The sequence below is a fragment of the Cariama cristata genome, unplaced genomic scaffold (assembly GCF_000690535.1).
Source record: "Cariama cristata isolate BGI_N322 unplaced genomic scaffold, ASM69053v1 scaffold11422, whole genome shotgun sequence".
Classification (NCBI taxonomy): Eukaryota; Metazoa; Chordata; class Aves; order Cariamiformes; family Cariamidae; genus Cariama; species Cariama cristata.
Window position 1 is genome coordinate 17,570 of NW_009602145.1, and position 21,984 is coordinate 39,553.

The following is a 21,984-nucleotide window of genomic DNA, read 5'->3' on the forward strand; positions in this document are numbered from 1 at the left end:
GGGATTTGGCTATCGTGAGGGCCTTGTTAAAACCTTCAGGAGAGATGAAGGTGGTCTGTAAATGCAGTGTCTCAGAGGCTTTTTTTTTGGTCCAGAATAAGAGAGATCACAGCTCATTGATTAGATGTCTTCTAAGCTGTGCTTTGCTGGGAAGATTGTGGGTTGTTTTGCAGGAGTCTTTGCTCTCACAGCAAGAACCATGTAGTTCACCAGAAGACCCTGTTCTCCCCTGCTTCCATGTAGACACTTGAAAATGCTTCCTTCAAGCTCAGACTTTGTGTTATTTTGCTGAAAAGAAGCAGCAGTTTCCAAAGGACATAGCAGGGCCTTTATCTGTGTTTTTACATGCATTGCAAATTCCCGTGGTTACCCTTGTGTCTGTGTGGCAGGGACTTGCTGCGCCAGTTGTGTCCCAGCGATAGCAAAGTAGAAGAACATCCAAAGAATTAGCAGCCACCTTCTCAGAAAACTTGTTTATGCTTTATAGCAATGTAATACTTGCAAAACATTTCCTCAGTGTAATTAATGGTGCACCAGATAAAAAATCCACCCTGACTAAACTCAGGGAGTGCCGTTCATGATGTATTCTTGACATGCTACAAGTCTGCTGTTAATGTTTTGTTTTGTTTGTCGGTGATGAAACCTATGTCATTTATCTCTCAGCCAGGTGCTTATTTGTAGGTCATTAGCTGTGTGGTTTTTTGAGTACTAACACCATGAGACAGGTTCTTTGCAAATTACCTGTTTGAGTGGGAACTGCTGTCTTAGCAGTACTTACTCCAGTGAGGAAATAATGTGTCACTTCCAAGTAAAAGGCTGGGAAACAGTAATGCTGGCATGGTGTTTTTAAAGTCCCGGGATTAGTGTGGTAGATCATCTAACTGTGACTGTGAGGGTTCCTTTGTCTCTGATCCCAACTTCTCTTTTTTTAGGCACAGCTGGAAGCTCAGAGGGCGACTCAGGATTTTCAGAGGGCCACTGAAGTGCTGCGTGCTGCAAAAGAGACCATTTCACTTGCTGAGCAGAGGCTACTGGAAGATGACAAACGTCAGTTTGACTCTGCCTGGCAAGAGATGCTCAACCATGCTACTCAGAGGGTAACACAAACCTTCCCCAGCATCTGTCTTTTCCATATTTTGTGTTCTCTTGTGGTGTATGAGGCTTAGTTTCTGAAAGACCAAATTTTTGTATTGGTCCAGATACATGACATGTAGGAAATGAAACTACAGAAAATTATGAAGCCTAAGGTTAAATGATTTGGGCCTTGGGCTGCTACTGGGACAACTATAGTTCTCTTATCTGGCTGGGCTAGTAGCTAGTGGAGTAGCTCTCTAAAGAAAAAAAAAAAATTACCACTTATATGATAGGGATAAGCAACGTCTTCAGGCATATCTGCATTTGGAGTTATGCTAGAATAATTGCATAGGGATGGCTATTTCTGAATACACATGTTACGGAAACTCTTACTTTGGAAAAACAGGGACGTGGTCCAATTTTAGTATGATCTGTTCTTAGTATGGAGTAAGTTGAACAAGGCACTTTGCTTTGGAAACGTGTGTTTGAATGTAGAATTACTCAAAAACGTGTGTTGCGTTTTAAGCTTGCACACTGCTCTATCCTGAATTAACTTTCAAATGCAGACAAGGTCTTACCTCCTTTGTAAAGTCTTTTTAAATCTACAAAAGAGATACACCATCTAACAATGAAAGATGGTATTCATTTTAGCAGCTGTCAAGAAGAATTTTCCTGTCATTTGCCATGTCTCTCTCTTCCTGTTTAAAAAAAAAAAAAGGGCAGAGAGGTTTTTTTTTTTGACATGAAAGAACCAAAAATCGAAGTTAAAACCCTTTGTTCTGTCAGGGTTCCCTTAATATGCCAGTGAAGGTGAACTTGCAATTCCAAATACGCTAGCGTGCCATACAATGTTTGCATTGTCTTGCAGTCCTCAATGCAGTAGCTCTGTTCTCTTGCAGAAGCTTCTCAGTTATAAGAAAGCCTCTATTTCAGAGTGAATTGTAAAAACCAGCTGCCTGATGAAGAAACAGGGAACAAAGGATGTTGGCTGTGTGTAGGGGAGAGATGGAAAACCTGGTATATATTAAGAAAGAGAAGACAAACCCCAGGGTATTGTTTGTGTCATTGTCCCTGTTATCGTTAGGTATTTGCAGACCTGGTAACTTCTGTGTTTCTGAAGGGAGACCCACCTTTGCAGTGCGTGCGCGCCAGGACAACAACAGCTGTCAGATTCCCTAGTTGTTATCCCTGTTCAGTAGGAGCAAAGTCCAGCAATGCATACACCATTTTTGATTCTCAGAATAGACAGGTGAGAAAACTGGAAGTATCTAAGGAGTTGCTTAGAGTTCCTGACTGCTAAACTGCTGAGATCTGGTGGAGACTGCTAGCAACCACCTATCAGCCGCCTCTCTCTAGCTGGCATAACGACAATTTGTATTGGGGTGGGTGAGAAAAGAAATGCTTAGCAGTTTAGAGAGTTCAAATGGATTCCTCTTTTCCTTGGATATTCCAAGGGGATCTCTGTGTCCTTTTACAACCCTTAATCCTTCCCTGACAGTCTGCAAGAGGAAAACACCTGAGATAGGCAAACCCAGTGATTTAGAGCAGAAGATGGCTGCTGACAGTGTTTAATGGAGTCATGCTGGTGGTGTTGATACTTATCATCACTGAATGCAGAATATCTACTTGTCAGAGGACTGGTTCAAACCATGTCTCTGATAGTTACAGCTGAACAGTAAATAGGAACCTTAGGTTTATTTACTGCAGTTGTAAAATCTCCTAGGCACAGACTTGAGCCATCAGCTGCTCTATACAATCCTTGAATGGAAAGCACATTACCCAGCTCTTCCTGGTGCTTAAAATAGTCTGGGTAAGCTCAGTTCCCAGAAAAGCACCTATCTGCACCTTTCTGAGGTACAGCAGATTTTGAAAGAGTTACGTGGCAGTTTGTCTTCTGATTTTCATTGGCCCAGACTTGATTGTATAGAGCAGCTGATGGCTCCTTGAATGGAAAGCACATTACCCAGCTCTTCCTGGTGCTTAAAATAGTCTGGGTAAGCTCAGTTCCCAGAAAAGCACCTATCTGCACCTTTCTGAGGTACAGCAGATTTTGAAAGAGTTACGTGGCAGTTTGTCTTCTGATTTTCATTGGCCATACTGGAGGTCTTAATGCTAAGGCCAGAGCCAAGAAGGGTGAAAATGCTGTTGGAAGTCCTGGCTAAACAGTTTGGAGTGCTTGACTGAGTTTTATTAACTTCTTTAGGAGCAGAGTGAATAATTCCTTGTTTTCAATGCATGCAATTAGTGAAGTGCTTAGTGTTCAGTGAGGTAAACAGAATAACTGAGGTCTCAAGGAGAAGAAAACATCATCATTCCCTACCAAGCTGTGACTGAAAACAGGTTGGAGGACAAGATGTACTAGAACAAAAGTTCTCCTTGACTGCCACGGTGTTGCTGTTAACTCAGATCAGTAACTATTAATTACATTAAAAATTACCAATGGAAAAAACTGTTTCTGAGGGTGAAGGATAAGGGTTAAGAAATAGAATTCCTCTACTTCCACATATAAAATCACTCTTGGAGAAAGTTTTTGCACTGTAGTTGGTTGGGTTTGCTAGCTTTTTTGCATGCATTTATAAATTACGCTTGTACTGGGCAGAAAATAATCTTGCACTGGGCGTTGTACAGCAATGAATCAAGTGCAGGAAAGCACCTCTGTGCCAAATGTTAGAATTGGGCTACTAATTCACTTGTTTCTCTATTGATAGAAATGTCAGGCAAGAGTAAAGTGTTTTTATTTGCTATTCTTAGGCAGACATAGCAGGTTCTATTGAATTAACCTGAAATTTGGAACAAAACCTGAGCCCTGTAGCAGCTTGGTAGCTGACAAACGATGCAAACAGAGAGCATAAAGGAAAAGGGAAGGCAAGAGAACAAATGAGATGTTTATTTTTCTTACAGGCGTGTATGGAAATACTGCCTGGTTACTTTTGCACTTGACCCAATGGATGTGGACAAGGACAACCAAATGGGAAATGCTGTTTGCAGACCCTCTCTGGGAGGAAATGGAAATAAGGGTTGCATGTTGTAATTGCTTTTTGATTTCTTCATAGACTGAAAAAACTATTAACACTATTTTTAATGTGACAGTCTTAGCGGGTTACTGCAAACAAGGCTTTTGTAGCTACTGATATAGAAAATCGTATAATTAAACTGATGCAAAATGGGAGAGTTTCTGAAATTTTGCTTATCCTGCGTGGGCTGGAAGCGTAACATGTGGAAGATGTTTTTATTTGCGGAGCAGATAGGACCACCATGAATAGGTACAGGGAGTGCAGGCTGCCACTCGGCAACTTTTTTTCACCTTGCTGTTTGAGTTATGTTTCCAAAGGAGGCTAGGTGTCTAAATAGGAGCTGGATGCCTGCCTGCCTGCCTGTGAAGATGTAACTAATCCCTGTAAATGTCTGTGCTTGAGCAATGTGTTGATCAGAGTGAAGCATGGAACTGTGATGCGATCCTGCAAGTCAGGCAGCTGTTTTACCTGCCTCTACTCTTAACTTGATGTGTATTTTTGGGTAAATTAATGTGCTTTTTTTCCTAGATGTCCATTTCTCCACAGATCTGAGATAAGTGTAATGACACTTAGGCTGGGCTTTAGCTCATCGGTTTCAGGTGTCTGGAACATTACTTTGTGTGTCCCAGTTACTTGCCTAAACTTCCATTATAGTCAAAGGAGGTCTGATCAGTAAGTTGATGATGTCTGGAGAACAATTCATGTGACCAGAGGGGCAAGTTCATTGTAATATGGATTCTCTGATGATTATAATGGAAATGTAGTCACCTAGCTTGCATGTAAACAGGTTTGATGAGTTCTTAAGCTGCCTGGAGAAGAAAAGTACTGTTCATTGTTGACCACTGGCTTACCAGGTTTTTGGTAACTGCAGTTTGTCTTTAAAATTTGGAGCAAATGTTTTTGCGAAGTGGAAGCGTGTTGCCTATCTGCTAGTACCTTGAATTATCATGCTGCAGTTTGGGGTGCAGAGAGCAGGGCTATAAAAGGGCCAAAAGATGGAGAATTTTGGAGGGATGAAGGAGAGAGATCTTCACTTTTATCCTCCTGTTGAAAATCCTTCATAAATGTGTACAAAAGGAAAGTACTGACAGATGTGTTACCTCAAGCTTGAGACAAGCCGGAGCAGAAAGGAAGATCCTTCATGAATTTAAAGAGAAATTGCGAATTTCTAATTGCTGATGCAATCTGCAATCTTAAAAAGCTTCTGCTTTTACAGTCTTTCCTGAGATACGTTCCGTTCGTAAATTCTGGCAGGGAGAAGAAATGCTTTGGATCTTGATCATGAGACGTTTTAAAAAAGAAGGGGTGAGGGGAAAGCGAAGAGGGAGGAGGCATGCTCCCTCTTGGTTTAATTTGGCTTGTGAAGCTCCCTTTGATATTATACTGTGAAGTACCATCTGTCAGTGTAAAATGCGTGGGTGCTTTCGCGATGTGGAGAAGAGAGATACTTCCTGCAGATAGAAATACTTGGAGAAAAAGAGAGGAAAAGTCTGTGAAAGAAACACAAAAACATCCACATCCTTCCCTGCCCTAACCTGTCTGTCACTTCACCCTGAAAATGCAGGGTTAAATGCAATCCCTTGTATTGTTGATTCTATCCTCCTGGTTTACTGATCTTGCGTTGTCTCTTACCTCTTATTTCTAATTCTTTCCCTAGAAGAGCCATCAATTTAATTTTTTGAGAAAGAAACAGTTGTCCAGAGTAATTCTCTGGCTTAGATGGTCAGCTTTGCTTAATTTCACTGATAAATTTTTCTTTTGCATCTGTTGTTACTGAAATTTTGCCTGGAGTCTATCTTTTGGCTTCAGATCATGCAAATCTTTTGGGGGAACAAATCTACTTGTACAGACTTAGTTACTAAAAGAATATACTCTACAGTGACCTGCCTTTCCCTGGCATCTGCCTTGGAAACAGAGGGTAGGGAAGGAGAGAAGAAGAACTGATTGATAATTGTGTTGGGTTTTTTTGTTTGGTTGTTGGTTTGGTTTTTTTTCCCAGTAGTTGTCTTTTGTAGCCTGCACTACCTGGGAGAATGAGTTTTGCCTGGAATAGGTGATCTAGTAATTAAGGACAGGTATGGGCCACAGAAATGTCCAGTGAAAGTGTAAGCATCCTAGAAGTTCACCCGCTCTTGATGTTTTTGTGTAAGAGTACATCCCCTGCTCGCCCCAAGGGTATGAACGGCAGGTACAATGTAAGGAGGAGAGGTGTGTCTTGAGCAGTGTTAATTTGAAGAGGTGTCATCCTCGCTTTTATCTCTGCCTTTTTCTAAGTGATGCTGTTGCATCTGTGATGGCTTAGGAGCATCAACAAGGTGACGTTGGTGGTAGAAGCACGATGACCTTTATTAGACAAAACAGCTTATACGGTAACTGTGACCAAAAGCTTGATTACAACTCCATAGAAGACTGCTTTTTCCCCAGCTGTATTATTAGGTCTGATTAAAAGGACTTCTTTCCCACACAAGCCTTGCTGGTCATCATCTAAGACCTTTTTAAAAGGTTGAGGGATTTCCCTAGCTGGTCTTACATTGAACCTCCCAGATGTAGAAGTGGCAGTGTGGTTTGCAGTCTGTTTCTCTCCACCTGCCCTGATGGACAGCTTCTCTATTTAAAGGCTGTTTGGCTTTTGTGGAGGTGTGGATGATCTTTTTGTTTCTTCTTGGCTGAATGAAATGCTTAAATGCATCTTGGCAGGTGATGGATCTCCACAGAGATACCTCACAGTCTTCTAGGTATTGTCCTCAGCCTCGAGTGTGCTCCTTGAGCCGCTGTCCTGGGGGAAGGGGACAGGCTGTCTCTGGCCTCTCCACAGACTTGTGCGGGTAACGTCAGCGCGATGACAGAACACCCATAGGAAAACAAGGCAGTGGGGGGAGATGGTTTTCCTTACATCACAGTGATTTCTCAAAAGGGTGAAGTATACAACCTTTTTTTTTTTTTTTATTCTTTCTGGAAAGGGTAGTGAACGTGGGTGTATATATGGCTGACAGCAAATTCCATATTTTGTCAGATATTTTGCGGTGTTTACAATCTGTCGTCCTCAAATCCCAGTTCTGCAGGGTTCAGCGTTTCTGTGATGTTTGATATGAAAGATGTGCAAAACCAACATGATACTGGACACCTGACCTGTGTTATGACCCTGATGCTGGTAGTAGTTATCATGTGGTTCATCCCAGATATCAAAGTTGATACTAATTTTGCCCCAAGAACGGATATGAGGGATTGACATTTAACTGAGCATTGGCAAATTCCAGCCGCTCCATTATTTTGTAGCTTCCAGCATTTTTAAATTGCAGTTTCCTTGCCACACTACAAAGAAGGCAAACCAACTTCTTAGCGGTCTTTGGAGACTGTGTTTTAATTTAAGACACTTCCATGCTAAACCCAGCCTTGTCTGACACATTTCACTAGGGAAAGTCATTGCATCAACCTAACTTTCGAACATTTGTTCAAGATAGGAGGCTGCAGCTTGTTTTCAGGATGCAGGAGAGACCCTGTTATGAATCTGATAGATATTTTCTCTTTGACCTTTCTTTGAAAGTGGGTGCCTTATTTATATATAAAATTGTTGAAGGGTGTTGGAGTTGAGTATTTTATTTCTAATCAAAAGAGACTTTGTGAAACCTTTCTTTCTCATCGTTTAAAGTTCTGTAGCAGCTTCTTTGTTTAATAATAAGTGGTGTGTGCAGATGAGAAAAATGTGGCCTCCAGTTGTAGCAGGAAGAGCTTCTAGCTGATGCTGATGCAGTTCAGCTTTGGCATGTAGCCGTTTCACACTTCCATTGAGGAATCAGAAAGGACAACACGACAGTTTTCCTGAGAGGAGCAGCGCTCCAAGCCAGTCCAAGTTGACTGTGCTCTTTTCCCTGTTCAGTTCAACCTGAGGGCTGGGACACTTAAAAGAAAGTAGAACTTTGTGAGTGAGGTTATTTAAAATCAAGGTATCTTGAATATTCTCCCTCTCTGAATCTGAGAGCTCAGATGCACATTCTGGTGGTGGGACCAGTTGGAGCAAACTTGCTTGAAGTTGTGGAGTAGTTGGTTTCACAGCTGAGACATTTCGAAATCCAATACTGGAGAAAATCAAGTTCTGCCATTTTTTGTATGGATACTTCCATAGCTGCAAGAGAGGGAGCCTGAGAACTGCCTGCTTTCTCCTCATTGCCAAACCAATGGGGAGATGTCACCACTTTTCTTACTTTAAACAAATCGGTTACCTCCCTGTCTGGATCTTGACTGTAAGTGCATTAAAGAAAACAAATTTTCTGACTTACACCTCTGACACCTCAAATTTACACAATAAAAGTATCCTGGATAGAATTATTGGCAAAGCGTGACCACGGGATACCAGCAGAGCAACCAATTTACTTTTCCTGTTGCTTTTGTAGACTCCCGATTTCTGCAAAATGTCACGGCAGTGGGCGTTTATAAAGGTTTGAAGAAATGATTGCTGGGAAGAATTTGCAAGCTTGTGGGCAGGGCTGCAGCCCAACTGGATGGGGAAGGTCCAGACTGGCCATGGAGAGCGGCTGATGTGCTGGGCCTGGGACTGCTGTACCTTAAGCATCTGTGGACCCGGATAGTGGGCTGGTCATCAGCTCACGGCTCAAACCTCTGTGCATTTTTGGTGTTGAAAGCATGATTTGAGGCCAGTCAGCTGTTTTAAGAGAAAAGTTGGCTTCCTGGCCTTCTGCAAACAGGCTGTCATCCGACGTGCTGTTTTCTGGTGACTGGTGATTCAGGCTGAACTGCATTTCAGTCCTCCCACCGCTGTGGTTGGTTTTCAGCCCTTTCCAGAGTGATGGGACTGCGGCCGGGGGCTGAGCAGCCTGTCGGCTTCCTGCTGGGAAAGGCAGGCTCCCATGAGAGAAGCAGGAGGGAACAGAAATGACACTGTTAAATGTAACTGTGACTTCTGTTAGTGCTGCTCTGCTCCTGAATATCTAACTGGGTTAAAAAAATGGATGATCCCCAAATTTGAGGCTGTTCTGAACACCTGTAAGAGACACTATGCAGGAAACTGCAACACCTCTGTCATAATGAACACGGTGTTTGGAAATCTGACATATTGCTGCTCCTTTCAGGAAAGACTTTTCAGTAGGTTCATTGAAAGTAATTTTTTCTATACCCTCACTTTCCTAACATGAGCTGATTGGAGAGATTATGAAGATGCTGGTGGTTAAAATAAGAAATGGATCGTTGTGTCTTGCCACTCAACCTGTTTTTTACTTCTTGAAGGTCATGGAGGCAGAACAGACCAAAACGAGAAGTGAATTGGTTCACAAAGAGACTGCAGCCAAATACAATGCCGCTATGGGAAGGATGAAACAACTGGAGAAGAAGCTGAAAAGAGCCATCAATAAATCAAAGTACGTTTTACATTTGGAGATGAGTTTAGTGGCGAAATCTGCTTGGGGGAAATATCGATTCAGTGGGGTTTCTCAAACTTGTAAAAGTGTATTGTCTTTTGTACCTCTCCCTTTGGGCTCCTGTCGGCATACAACAGCCTCACAGCACAATTGGTATTGGTCTTTGTCCTTGCATTTGTTGTTCTTCTAAGTGTCTTTTGAAGCACTTGACTTGATAGACTGGTGAACTAAGTGGGATAAGAAACCTCTTCTAGGCATATTCTTGGTGTTGTTCTAGTGCGCTGAACGCTTTGGCGTGTGACTTGAGGAACATGCTCATGGGATTCACGTAGATGCTGCCTAGAGAGCTGCAGAGCTCTGTGCCTAGATGTTTTGCAGCTTAGGATTGTTTGCAGTTTAGTTCTCATTTTTTAGTTAGGAGATTAACAAAGCAAGTGACAGCAAGCTGAAAGGTGCGAGACTGCATCAGCGTAGCATGCTGTACATCAGACTTGTTTACTTCCTAATGCTGCCATAGCAAAGCTGTGCGAGAGCTGTTCTTGGGGAAGGAAACACACTTCAGAGAGCATAGCTAAGCAGCAAGCATCCTTAATAAACATGTCTGCATTTGATGTGCAGTTTTGCTCGGTTGTGGAGAAGTGAAACAGCTTTTTGCTCAGAACCTGTTTAAAATTTTGGCCCTATTTACAACCAATTCTTAATCCTCTTTATCTTTCACAGTCATTTTCTTTATATCTCCAGACTGTAGCTTGTCTAAACAATCTGCTTGCTGCATTTAACTTTTAATCCTTCCATCTAAAAATGACTTCTTGGTGAAATCGGTCAGCTAAAAATCTATTTTGATTGGTGTTTGCTGAATTCAAGAAAGGATTAGTACTTCTCAAGGAAGATTCAAGCATGCTTGCTGAGACAGCGTAGCAGCATGGCTTCCTAGAATGAGCTGCATGCTGTTTGTCTAGCACTGCACAGGGACTATAAAAAACATCATCGGATCACTAAATGACAGATTTCTCTGGGTAAGAGCAATATCTGAGATGTGGTTTGGCTGCTAGGAGTTCCTTCCTTACAATAAGATTTAAAATAAAGACCCTGATAAGTTGTCAGTGGAGTCCTGCATACCTTTTTATAACAATGATGGGGCTGAGCCTGATGCCTCAGGATTTGCCTCTCCTGTGATTTGCCTTCTGAGTCTTTATTTCCTTGCTGAAGCTACTCTCATGGGGATGTTATCTTCTGTCATTCTCCTCAGGACAAGCTGGTTTTCACTTGTCTGGAAGGATCCCAACATATTCCTTTGTCTCACAGCAGGGCTGACTGCAGCATAAGCCACCTAGGTGGGGTGTTTGGAGATCCTTTAATAAGGGGTGTACAGAAATGCCAATTCTAACCTAGTATTAAAGCAGAAGATGCCTGATGGCACAGGCTTATCGTGCACGTATTTGAAGTCATACTACATAGGGATGTTGGAAAGGTCAGTCACTAAAGGAATATTGAAACTAAGCTGAAGACATCAGTGTTGTCAAGCAGCTACATAAAACTGGGAAATGAGGCCACTGAATTTGCGTCTGCTTGTATCGTGGGGTGTAACTGGCTACTAGCTTCTCTTCAGGAAGGATTTAACACCAGCAAACTGGTCTGCTCTTCTCCCTGGGTGGTGCAGGAGAGTTGGCTGTAATGCCTGGGCCTTTCAGCCCCATGCTGTCCATCCTCCCTCTCCATAAACTCGTGGGTAGACATGCTGAATGAATTGCTGCTTTCCGTGCAAAAAATTATTTGCATTTACTCCTTGCTTCAGTCTGGATTAAGATGCTTAAAGCGTTACTATTTGGAAGTAAGACTGGGACAGCCTGGAGGAAAGTCATTTAGATGATATGCTGTGTAAAGTTGATGAGTGGATGATTATTGGATTGTTTTGTTTTGGTTTTTGTTTTTAATTTTGTTTCTGGGTGCTTTTGTAAGCTATGAATGTGCATACGGCTGCATGTTCTTAACAGTCGCCAGATCTTCTGGCTCAGTGCCGCTGAGCTGTAGGATAATGAACTCGCCTGTGTTAGCTGGTTTTTGGAAATCACTTTCTGCTTCAGTGACCTGGGCAAAGTGCCTTTCACTATTCCTGTCGTCGACTTAAAAAGCACTTCACTTGACTATGCAATGTCATGGACATAAACAACTGATGATGTAGGACACCAATTGCATCAGTGGACGATTCGCCAGCCCTGCTGTGTCATGGACCAGGTTTCTATAGTTACAGGGTCGTGGATGTAAGAGAATGAAGTGACCCGAGGAGATGCGAGTCCCTACCCTGCCAGTGCATTGCTTTCTGCCGGCGTCAGATGCCCGGCTGTGTGTTAGCGATGTACGAGGAAGAGTACTTGCATTTGAGCTTCTACACGTCAGGCTGTTGTTTCCTTTTCCTGGCTTAGATGGCATCAGTCTTGCCTGTTACCTGTAAACGTGCCTGCTCATACATGCGTGTGTATGTATTTGTGTCTATGCACACGTGTATATACACACACGGACATGCATAAATGTATTATTTTTTTTGCACCATACAAAGGCACGCCTGCTTGTTTGCTGATAGAAAGGGGACTTTGCCTCCAGGCTTGTGGAAGCTGATGGGAGGTTGGGATTCAAGCCTGGTTGTTCCCTCCCAGTTGGCACCAGGGTAAGGAAGGGAGAGAATCAGGTCCTTTGAGGTGAGTGGGTTTCACTGTTTTCCCTGCAGCACTGTTTTGTCAGTGTCTCTGCCCTCCCGTGGCTTTGGGGTACGGCCGTGGGAGTCCTTTTAACTGTTGGATCCAGACCCTCAACTGCGATGTTTTACCATGCCTGGGAGATCCATCTGTGTAGACTTTGGTAGGATTATGTCCCAGAGAGGGAAGGCAGAGCTGCAGTTTGACTGGAGCAGCGTCACTGGAAACATCGCAGACTTGGCTGTGTGCTCCTAGTGACGCTACAGGGGTTGATTAAAAACATAGAAGCTGCAAAATAACCTAGTCTCAGGGAAATGTAACTGTTATTCTGTGTATCACTGCGTAGTGAATTCAACCCTTCAAAGCATATAGGATCAGAAAGCCACAGTTTCACACTCCTGACTTCTAGTGCACAGTCCAAAACGTAGCTGCAGTAGGACGTATAGCTCAGAAGGGGCTTGCTGTCAGGCTAGAAATATAACAAGAGTAGTTAACATTGTATTTTGTATAAAACCGTATCTGATTGTTTCTCTCTCCCATACTTTCCAGGAGAGCTTCTGAGAGGTGAGGAGGGTAGTGAGCCCTCCTGAAAAATCAGGGCTGCTTTTGCTGCCCAGCGTTAGGTCAGATGATATTGGCTTGTGGACTTCAAAAGTTTGAAGCTGAATGTGGTTTCTAGGCTTTGTACCGCACCTCTTGTGCCCCTGTCCTCCGCCAACCTCATAAGCAAGTTTTGTTGTTTATAGCTGGAAACTGAGTGGATGTGACACTGTCCTCCGTGTCCAAGCAAGAGTGGGGGTGACACTGTCCAACAGTTTGCTTGGACACGGAGGAGAGCTGTGCGGTGGGAGGGAAGTGCCTGGTGGGCTAATGGTGGGAAGTGCCGTGCCCTTGCACGTGGTGCTCTGACCTCTCTTCATCCCTTCTCCTTCACTGAAAAACCTAAGAACTGCCCCTCCACCCCCGCATCTGAACATGGGGAAGTCTAAAGTTCACCTTCTGTGGGGAATTTACATGTGCTGTGGGCTCAAAAATTAGATGCCTACAGAGAGGATGCCTACACCTGAAGCTGGACATCGCAGTTCAATATCCTGCGGAATCTAGGCCTGAAGGAATTGTGCTGTCAATTCCAAAAACTGGAATTTTGTAATTTGTATTTAGGTCAAAAGACCCATGAGAAATAGATATATCAGAGGGGAAAAGAGAGACATTGAGAGCACATGTAGGTGTTCTATCATCTAGATTGTAGTCTTGCGGGATTACAGTGAAACACAAAATAGCTCCGTTAATGCTGCGAAGAGAGCAACTCCCACTCCAGTGCTCTGCATTCAGTCCCAGTGATGGTAAACAATTGTTCTTTGTTTTTCCACAGACCTTATTTTGAACTCAAGGCAAAGTACTACGTCCAACTGGAGGTACGTATGTAATTCAGATCCATCTGAAACTCTTTAGATATAATTTCAGTATTTACCATAAGCAGTAAAGTGCTCCGACAACTGTGTTGTGTTTCTGTACAAAACCAATTCAATTCAAAACCTCTAGAGCAATTTGCTAAGCACATTTTAAAGACAAAAGACTGAGAGAGGCTTTGTTTCTTTGTGTGAAATAAGAGTGTTTGAACCCTGCTGCTTACTGCCAGAGCTCCACAAATAACAGTTTGACCGTCTTTACTTCTTGTAGTTTGAAGTCTCTGGGGTTTGTTCGGGTTGTTTGTTTGTTTGTTTCACCCCCTATGTTTTATGCATCAGACTGTTTAACTGTGCTCGGGATGCTCTTTTCTGTTCACTGGTTGGGTCAATTAACAGCACAAGTAACCTGCTTGTAGGACTCAAACATCATGCAGATGTGAATTTCTGATTTTGGATTTGGCAGAAGCAGGGTTTGGGGTTTGGCTGGTTAGGCTGCCAGGGCTTTTTTTTGGTTTTTTTTTTGGCATCTCTGCACTGCACTCTGTGTGGTGCAACCATGTCTGGCCAGTGCTCGGGCACAGCGGCCCCGGGGTGGGCATGGCAGTTGTGCATGGGATGGTAATCCCTGCTATTACAGCCCTTAGTCTTGGAGCTGCCAGGGCTGGGAGAGCAAAGTCGCACTAAAAATTCACTCTCTTTCTATATGAGTGACTTTTGCTGCATGTGGCCCCTCAGAACTGGGAGCCTTGGCTCCCCTGAGTTGAAGAGTGGTATGAGGGATATGTACAGGGTCTAAGTGGAACATGTTGCCTTGCACTCTTGGCCACGGGTGCAGGAAGGCTCCAGTGGGGTGCTAGGTCAGCAGGAGCCTGGCTAGAAGATTCCTGTTCCTTGCCTGGGATGCAAGGTATGGCCTACACCTTTTTTTATTTTTATTTTCCCTTCTCTTTTTTTTTTTTTTTTTTTTTTTTTTGTTTGTGAGCCCTTCCCTGAGCTGCCTGAGATGCAACAGCTCTTTGTAAGCCTCAGAGACTCTGGCACACACCTTCTCCTTGCCAGGACACCCAGGCTTGGGCTGCCCTCTGCTCCTCTGTCCTGCCTGCCTGTGTAGCTGTGGTCACAGAGCTGAACCCTCGCCTGTCCTGGGCTGGGTGCCATGCCAGCCCAATAATGCCTTCTGGCGAGAGGCATCTTTTGAGAAATCCCCTTTTCTCCATGGGTAAAGGCCCACTGCTTGGGGCCCTGGTACTTCTCCGTGACAGCTGCTCAGTGCCCTCCTGAAGGAGGGTGATTGTGTAAAACATAATACAAAAGGCAGCACAGATTGCTTTTAATGTACAATATAAACCAGAGTTGAGGCAGCTACGGGTACACAAGTGGTGTTTTACATTTGGGGGAGACGGGGTGTACAACGCTTTTGCCCTTGTTCTGGAGTCAGGTTTGTGCCTGCGGACATGGAAACTGCTGTCTTACAGCTGTCAGGGGTTGAGGCTCACTGCTTTCTGCTCTGCAGGTTTAGTGACCAAGAAGCGATGGGTTTGGTGCTCAGAGGAGAGCAAGGCTTAGCCCCTTTCGGCACAGCCTGCAGCCATGCTGTGCCCTGCAACCAGCAAACCCTTCAGGGTGGCTATGGGATAAGCAGTGACATACTATTGAGAGCTGCATTCACGTTAATGAGAGATTCTGTGCGTTAACGGGGAGACCCCTGCTCTATGCTTTGTCAGGGGCCATTACCACACTCTAGAGGCAGTCCCAGCCCCTGGCTCCCGTTATTTGCCTTGCTGGTGTCTCCTTCACAACTGCCACTGCTTGCACTGCCTGCTCTTGAATTTTGAATTCTCCCATCGCCTAGATACCCACCCTGCTTTATGCTAGTTTGCCTGTGCAGAGCCAAGTCACGTGGACGCGTAACAGAGAACCGCGTACTGTGCGTCATTCGTAATTAAAGCATATCTAATACCTGTCTTCCTTGTTAGCAACTGAAGAAAACAGTGGATGACCTGCAGGCAAAACTGGCCCTGGCAAAGGGAGAGTATAAGACTGCCTTGAAAAACCTGGAGATGATCTCAGATGAGATTCACGAGAGGAGACGGTCCACTGCCATGGGGCCCCGAGGATGCGGCGTGGGTGCTGAAGGGAGCAATACCTCTGTGGAAGACCTGTCAGCAAGTAAACAAGAGTCGGACACTGTCTCAAGTGAGTACAGAGCATTCCCGTGCCTGGGAATGTCCCGTGGGCATTGTAAGAAAGGCCGAGATGAAGGTTGCTGTCGTATTCTGTAGTTTGAAATTTGCTGGTTGTTGTGGGACTGTGGCTAACTTGTTACTCTTCTTGATATTACAGGAGTTGATTGTATTCTTTAATAGCCAGTTTTCAAGGGGAAGGGATACGAGTTGAAGTGCATCAGCTGTTCCCGTACCATCACTGTTGTTTTTTGTACAGTGCTGTGTGAAAGGAACAAAATTAATGCATGCGTCTAATTTTTAAGCCAGCGATGCTGCTGCTGGTGACTGGCCTGAGGTGATCGCAGGCTGTTGCAGACCATTCAGCCAGGTTACTGAGGCGGCAGCGCTGTTTGGAAACGGACCTTTTGGATCAAGCGCTGGTCTTGCAATGTCGGGCCTGTGGCAGAGGGAATAAAGTTGTGGGTACAGTCGTATGGGAAGGCGTGACGGTGGCCCAGAAGGGGTGTAAGGATAAGCTCCTTTGTGCTGCAGATCTTTTGCCGATATGCGTTTCCAGGAAAGCACGTGTGCTGGGAACAAGGGAAGCAAAGAAGCAGTAATATGCTAATGCAGCGTACTGAGAGGCTCTGTACGAGAGACGTTTCTCTTGGGTGACAGCAGCAACCACCCAGCAAGCTCCAAGCATGGGTAAACTCTGCTTTCTAGGGGCATGTGGGGACCTTGCGTTGCAAAGACTCGGAATGATCTGTTGTACTGCAAGTTTGCTTTTGTCCTGGCTCTGGGTGAAAGTGGATAGATGGACATGGCATGTGGCCTACTTTTTCCTCCCTCCTGGACGCTTTCTCCCATTCTTGATGCAGAAGGTCTTTTTTTGCTGCCCAGGCTCACAAATCCCAGATTAAGTTGTATTTCAGCTCCATTTCTGCAGGGAAAAGGTCTAGGTCAGGATTGAAGGAGTTTACAATTACACAACCCTGATGCCCAAAGGCTGAGCGTGCAGTTCCCTCGTAGCCACTAGTGCCGAGGCCTTGTATGTCCATGGTACAGCCCGTCTGTGCCGTGGGAGCTGGGAGGCAGCCCCGGGCTGGCCTCCGTCCTCTGCAGCGGCAGGAGAGGAGTTTTTGCGTGACGTACTGGAGCTCTCTCGCTCAGTGTTGTGCAGCTGGGACCTGAGTTGCCACAGTGAGTGACTGCGGTGTTGTGGCCGTCACCCTGAAGTCCCGAGGTTGAGCCTTTCTGAGTTAGGCAGGGATTGCCTCTCTGGATACCCACAAGTTCCCCCTCCTTGCGCAGACTGCCTCCCGAGAGCCTTAGGTATAACCAAGTTGAAGGTTTTCTTGTGCTGAAGGAGTTCAGGGACCTGGTATGTAGAGGTAGAAAGAGCCAGGAAAGTTAATTCAGAGCAACCAGTTGCTGAGGCTGCGGGCAAGAACGGGCAGCACGGACTCAGCCCTCTCTTTGAATTGCACGGTCTGATGTAGGTGGAAGGACCCCAGGCCGTGTCTAGTCTCAACGTGGAACTGGGTTATGATGGGGCAGGACTAGCAGCCTGCCAGACATAACCAAAATAGCCTTGACAGGTTAAACTCTCGTGCGTTGTAACGTGTGGGGGTTTCCACCAAGGCCCTTTTATATCCTGATTTCTGTCGGCCAGAGTTGAATAAAACACCTCATCATCAGCAAGAGTTTCTTGGCCCTAGCAGATGCTCCTGTGTGTTATGGTAAGTTGAGATGGTGATAAGTAAGCTACAGTTCAAGTTGTGCTTGTTGTAGACTGGCTGGTGTGGTGCATCTTGCCAATTTCCTGTAATCGGAAACATCTTTTTTGCCCAACTCTTTTTTGCTTTCACCCCCTGCAAATTTATCTGTATTGCTCACCAGATATTGATAAAACACAGCAAGTGAGAAGAAAGGCCACTCTGCGGTCTGGGATTTGACATCATTAAAACCAAACCAACAAAACTCAAACCACAACAAACTGTCTCTGAGCACAAAGTACCCTGGAGGGGGCTCAGGAAGGTGGATAATGCTGTTATCCATTTTATGTTTGAAGCCTTTTAGGTCAATTCTGCAATGTGTAAGTACAGTTCTGCAATCTGCAACTACAGCAGAAAGAGGCTGAACGTATCTGCCAGAACCACGACGGTAGCTGCCCCTGTTGGCACCGTTCGTGTCTGAGCATTGTGTGTGAGCCCCAGGGTGCCGGGGTAACAGAAGAACTACTTTGAAACTTCTCCTTTCAGCCATTTCGTTAACGCTGCTGCTTTGCTCCCGCCGCTTTTTCAGGGTGGTTCTGAGCCTTTCTAACACTGGCAGAAATCACAAGGAGTAATTGAAGATAACCTCAGGTCACTGTAAATGTCTTGCTATTCGTGGGACTTCTGCAGACCAGTGTGATTCCAGCACACGCTTTTGTTGTGTTGCACGTAAAAAAACCCTTGTGATCCCAGCGGGACTATTTGTGTGCAGAAGTCTTTGGTTCATAGGTCCCCATCCCACAATAGGCCAAGATTGAAAAATGTTGAATTTTAGCAAAATCGACACCCCTGTGTTGCACAAGATGGAACCTTCTTTAATGGATTCCTCCTCCCGTTGCTAACGGAGACCCTGCAGCTTAATCTAGCCAGACAGTTTGGAATTGGTTTGCTTTAATTAGAACTCAGATCTGAGCAAACATGAGCAGGGAAAATGATATATGTGGGTGGGGCTTTTTAAGATTTCGTGTTGCTTGGTGATCCTCATCGAAAAAGAGATTTTGGGAGTTCCTGCTGGATTTTAACTGCAAAAGTGGGAAGATAAGGTGGAAGCAAACCGCCCCTGGCGCTATTTCTTTCTAATTAGTGCCTTAAATAATCAGGAGTCTGTGTTAGGATCAAGGTGGTGCTGGGAAGGTGCAGAAGCAGAGTATGTTTGTTAACTGGAATATTCTTTCAACGTTGCAGTGGCTTCAGAAGTGTTTGAAGATGACAACGGCAGCAGCTTTGTATCCGAAGAAGATTCAGAAACTCAGTCAGTGTCCAGCTTCAGCTCTGGTCCTACGAGTCCCTGTGAGGTGCCCACTTCGTTTCCTCCTGCGACACGACCTGGCAGCCTGGATCTGCCCAGCCCTGTATCCCTCTCCGAGTTTGGGATGATCTTTCCTGTCCTCGGCCCCCGAAGCGAATGCAGCGGGGCATCCTCCCCTGAGTGTGAAGCGGAAAGAGGTATGCACGGCTGGATACGCCCCGGGCCAATGTTTTTCAGCTTTATAAAGGGAGCAGGAAAACCTTCTTAGCTCCCCTAGGCATATTGCCAGCTCACTGAGCTCTGACCCGCTGGCCGCTTCCTTGGAGAAGGCAGTTCTTGAAGGCCCTGCATCCCACAGTTAACGATGACATCTAAAATGTTTTAATTATTCTTCTCCTGGCTAGGAAGGTTCCCCAGTTCTGTCTTGGTGGAGGGGTTCGAGGTTTGTCACAAAATAAGTAATTGGTGGGATTCTGATGGTATGTTTATTTTAAGCAAAATCTGAGTTAAATTTTTTTTTTTTTAATTACTGTCCTGCTTGCTGAAAACCCTGCTTTCCAGGGAAAAAAAAAAAAGAAATAATGTGCCAAAAGGAACCTCCTGCAGGCTCTGCCAGCCCTTGCTGACAAATTCAGACTAGAGGATTACCACCGCTCTTGTGTACTCCAGCCTAAGGCTGGTTACCCTGTAATTTGCCGATGCAGTGCACGAGACGAGCGCGGCTTGAAAGGCCAACTTTGGTTTTGTTAAAGCATCTTGCTCCTGCTCCTGTGTTTTGGTTTGGGGTTTTTTGTGCGCGTTGGCAAGGGAAGCTGCAGAGGAACCTGCTTGAAGCTTCAGCTGTAGAATGAAATCTAGGTTTAACATGTAGTTTAATCCTTTCTTTGCATTGCAGAATGAAATCTGGATTTAACATGTAGTTTAATCCTTTCTTTGCAGGGGATAGGGCAGAAGGGGCTGAGAACAAGACAAGCGACAGAGTGAACAAGAATAGGAGCAGCAACAGGAGCAGCTCCACTGAGGGGCTGGCTTTGGATAACCGAATGAAGCAGCTCTCCCTTCAGTGCATGAAAATCAAAGAGGGAATATGCGCAGGCAGAAAAGCTGCCCAGATTGGCTGAGTCCTTCTCGTGCCCTGTCCTGATTAACGGGAGTATAAATATTTATACATGAACTTCTAAGTGTTTGAAGAACATTGTGCCAATAATATATGCCAAATCTTAAGCGTTTACTCTAAGAATTTAAAAACTGCACTAATTGATGTGGAGGGCTGAAGTTTTTATTCAGTAAATCCTTTGTAGGCCGGACGAGTTATCAAATGTTGAAGCTGTGCTCGTATTTCACGGACTTTGTACATCGTTTTGTAGCAGCCTGGCTGAAGCAATAACTAGTAACGTTCCTGTGTAAATTCATGCCAGGAGAGGGTCTGAAATTCAAGCCAGACATTTGCAGAGAGTGGTTTGGCTTCAGTTTTGTAGAATGAAATGCTCTTTAGATACAGTGGATCTCTCAACTCTAAGTGGCATATTCTTTAAACATCTGTATTTGTCTGTATTATGCTGAAACTAGAAATATTTTCTTCTTCTTCTTTTTTTTTTTTGTATCTAGGAAAGCTGGTGCATGTGTGGGATCTAAAAGCCTTCACTCTTCCCTTGGTGCTCACAGAAAGGATAAAGATGAGTCACGCCGATTCAAACCCGGTGTTAAGAGACAGAGAGAGGGGATGGTCACCCTTGGCGGTGGCAGGCCCTTTCTAGCCACCTTCCAGAGGCTGGCTTGGACCCTGAGGATGACTCCAGGGACCAAAAAGAGTTGATTGATTGGCCCCTTGCCCTTCCCCTCCCCTCCGAAGTGAAGTATTATTTTTCAGCACTTTAAGTGTTTTGTTTTGGTTTTTTTGGCTCAAAAATGGGAGTCATAGATGTTTTCAGGACAGTTACGATAAGGGATTCGTCCTTGAAATATGCATGAAGAAAAGGAATTGCCGGTGTAGATTGACAATGTGTTCTTAAGCTTCTCTGTAGGTTGTACTGTGTGGGGTTTTAGAACTGTTCAAGGGACTTGGGATTTAATGTGCCCTAGAGAAAGTGTTCAATAAAACTAGAAAGGGCATGGGCATGTTTTGCCAGCAGCTGTTAGGCAGTAGTAGTGTCTGGTAATTATGCTAATAAGTAGTAGTAAAAATCCTAGGACTCTTCAGTTTCGGTGGCTAAGCATTTCCAAAAGCACCATTTTATCTAAAACGTCGGTTTCTATTGTTAATTTAATGGGAATTTTACTATTGCCCAAAGTATTTTCTATTCTATGTTTTTGCAGTCCTGTTGTATTTTGTCCCTGCCACAGCTTGTGTATCTATTCACAAAGTCAATGTAAAATTCTTCACACTACAGTAAACGTTTTTGTTTTCCACGTTTTGAGTCTGTGCAAGCTAGGTCTTATCTCAAGCGCTGAGAACTGAATCTCCCGCAGCAAGTTTAGCCTTTAAACATCCGCTCCCAGTCGAAGATTGCGGCCTGGGTCACTCTCTGGTATTAGAATCCTTTGCAGTACGGGGACAACTGTTACCTCCTCCCAGCTTCCTGAATCCTTGCGTATGTGATTTGCTTTTTATTCTGAGGAGTTGCGCCAGACCGGAGCTTTAGTTGAGTTTTCCAGACTCTCAGTACGCAGAAAAAAGGAAGGTATTCTGTTAACATAGCACCTCTGTACTTAATGCTGCTGAAACATGCTGTGAGGCAGTGCAGAATTGGTGGTGATGAAACCTGTTTTCATAAAAATTATATTCAATGCATTATAGCTGTAAAGCTGCAATAGCTTTAAATATTTGTATGTTTACATCTTCCAAAGACTTGAAGGCTGAACCTTGCCATTGGTAGCATTTCCCAGCACTGTAGGTGCTTAGGAAAGAAGTCAGGGGTTCCATCTTCTGTGTGACCAATACTTGGGGAGAAGCTGGGACTGACGGAATACAAAAGGAAAAGCAGCACAGAAATGCTACACTGTGTGAAATGTTTGTACTTAAACTTTGGCAGTTAAGCTGTTGTCCGTGCTGCATACTGTTAGACAAATGCGCAGAGGTATTTGTGGTGGAATACCTTATTTTTGCAGATGTGCCCGTCAACCCCTGTTAACACTTTCCTGGCTTGTTTGGGTATTTTTTGGTTTTGGTTGGTTGCATTTTTTTGTGTGTTTTAACCTCTCTTGCTATCAAATTTCCTCTCATCTTGCCA

The 21,984-nt window shown here is 44.5% G+C and overlaps 1 protein-coding gene across 1 annotated transcript; it reads left to right on the top strand.

The window, feature by feature from the left end:
• The first annotated feature begins 936 nt into the window (after positions 1-936).
• Positions 937-19,983, top strand: SH3BP5 (SH3-domain binding protein 5 (BTK-associated)). Its single transcript, XM_009694623.1, has 6 exons — positions 937-1,097; positions 9,330-9,460; positions 13,526-13,568; positions 15,539-15,758; positions 18,691-18,951; positions 19,694-19,983. Exons 1-6 carry the CDS (start codon positions 1,074-1,076, stop codon positions 19,873-19,875), a joined length of 861 nt encoding a protein of 286 aa, XP_009692925.1. The 5' UTR covers positions 937-1,073; the 3' UTR covers positions 19,876-19,983.
• The last annotated feature ends 2,001 nt before the right edge of the window (positions 19,984-21,984 follow it).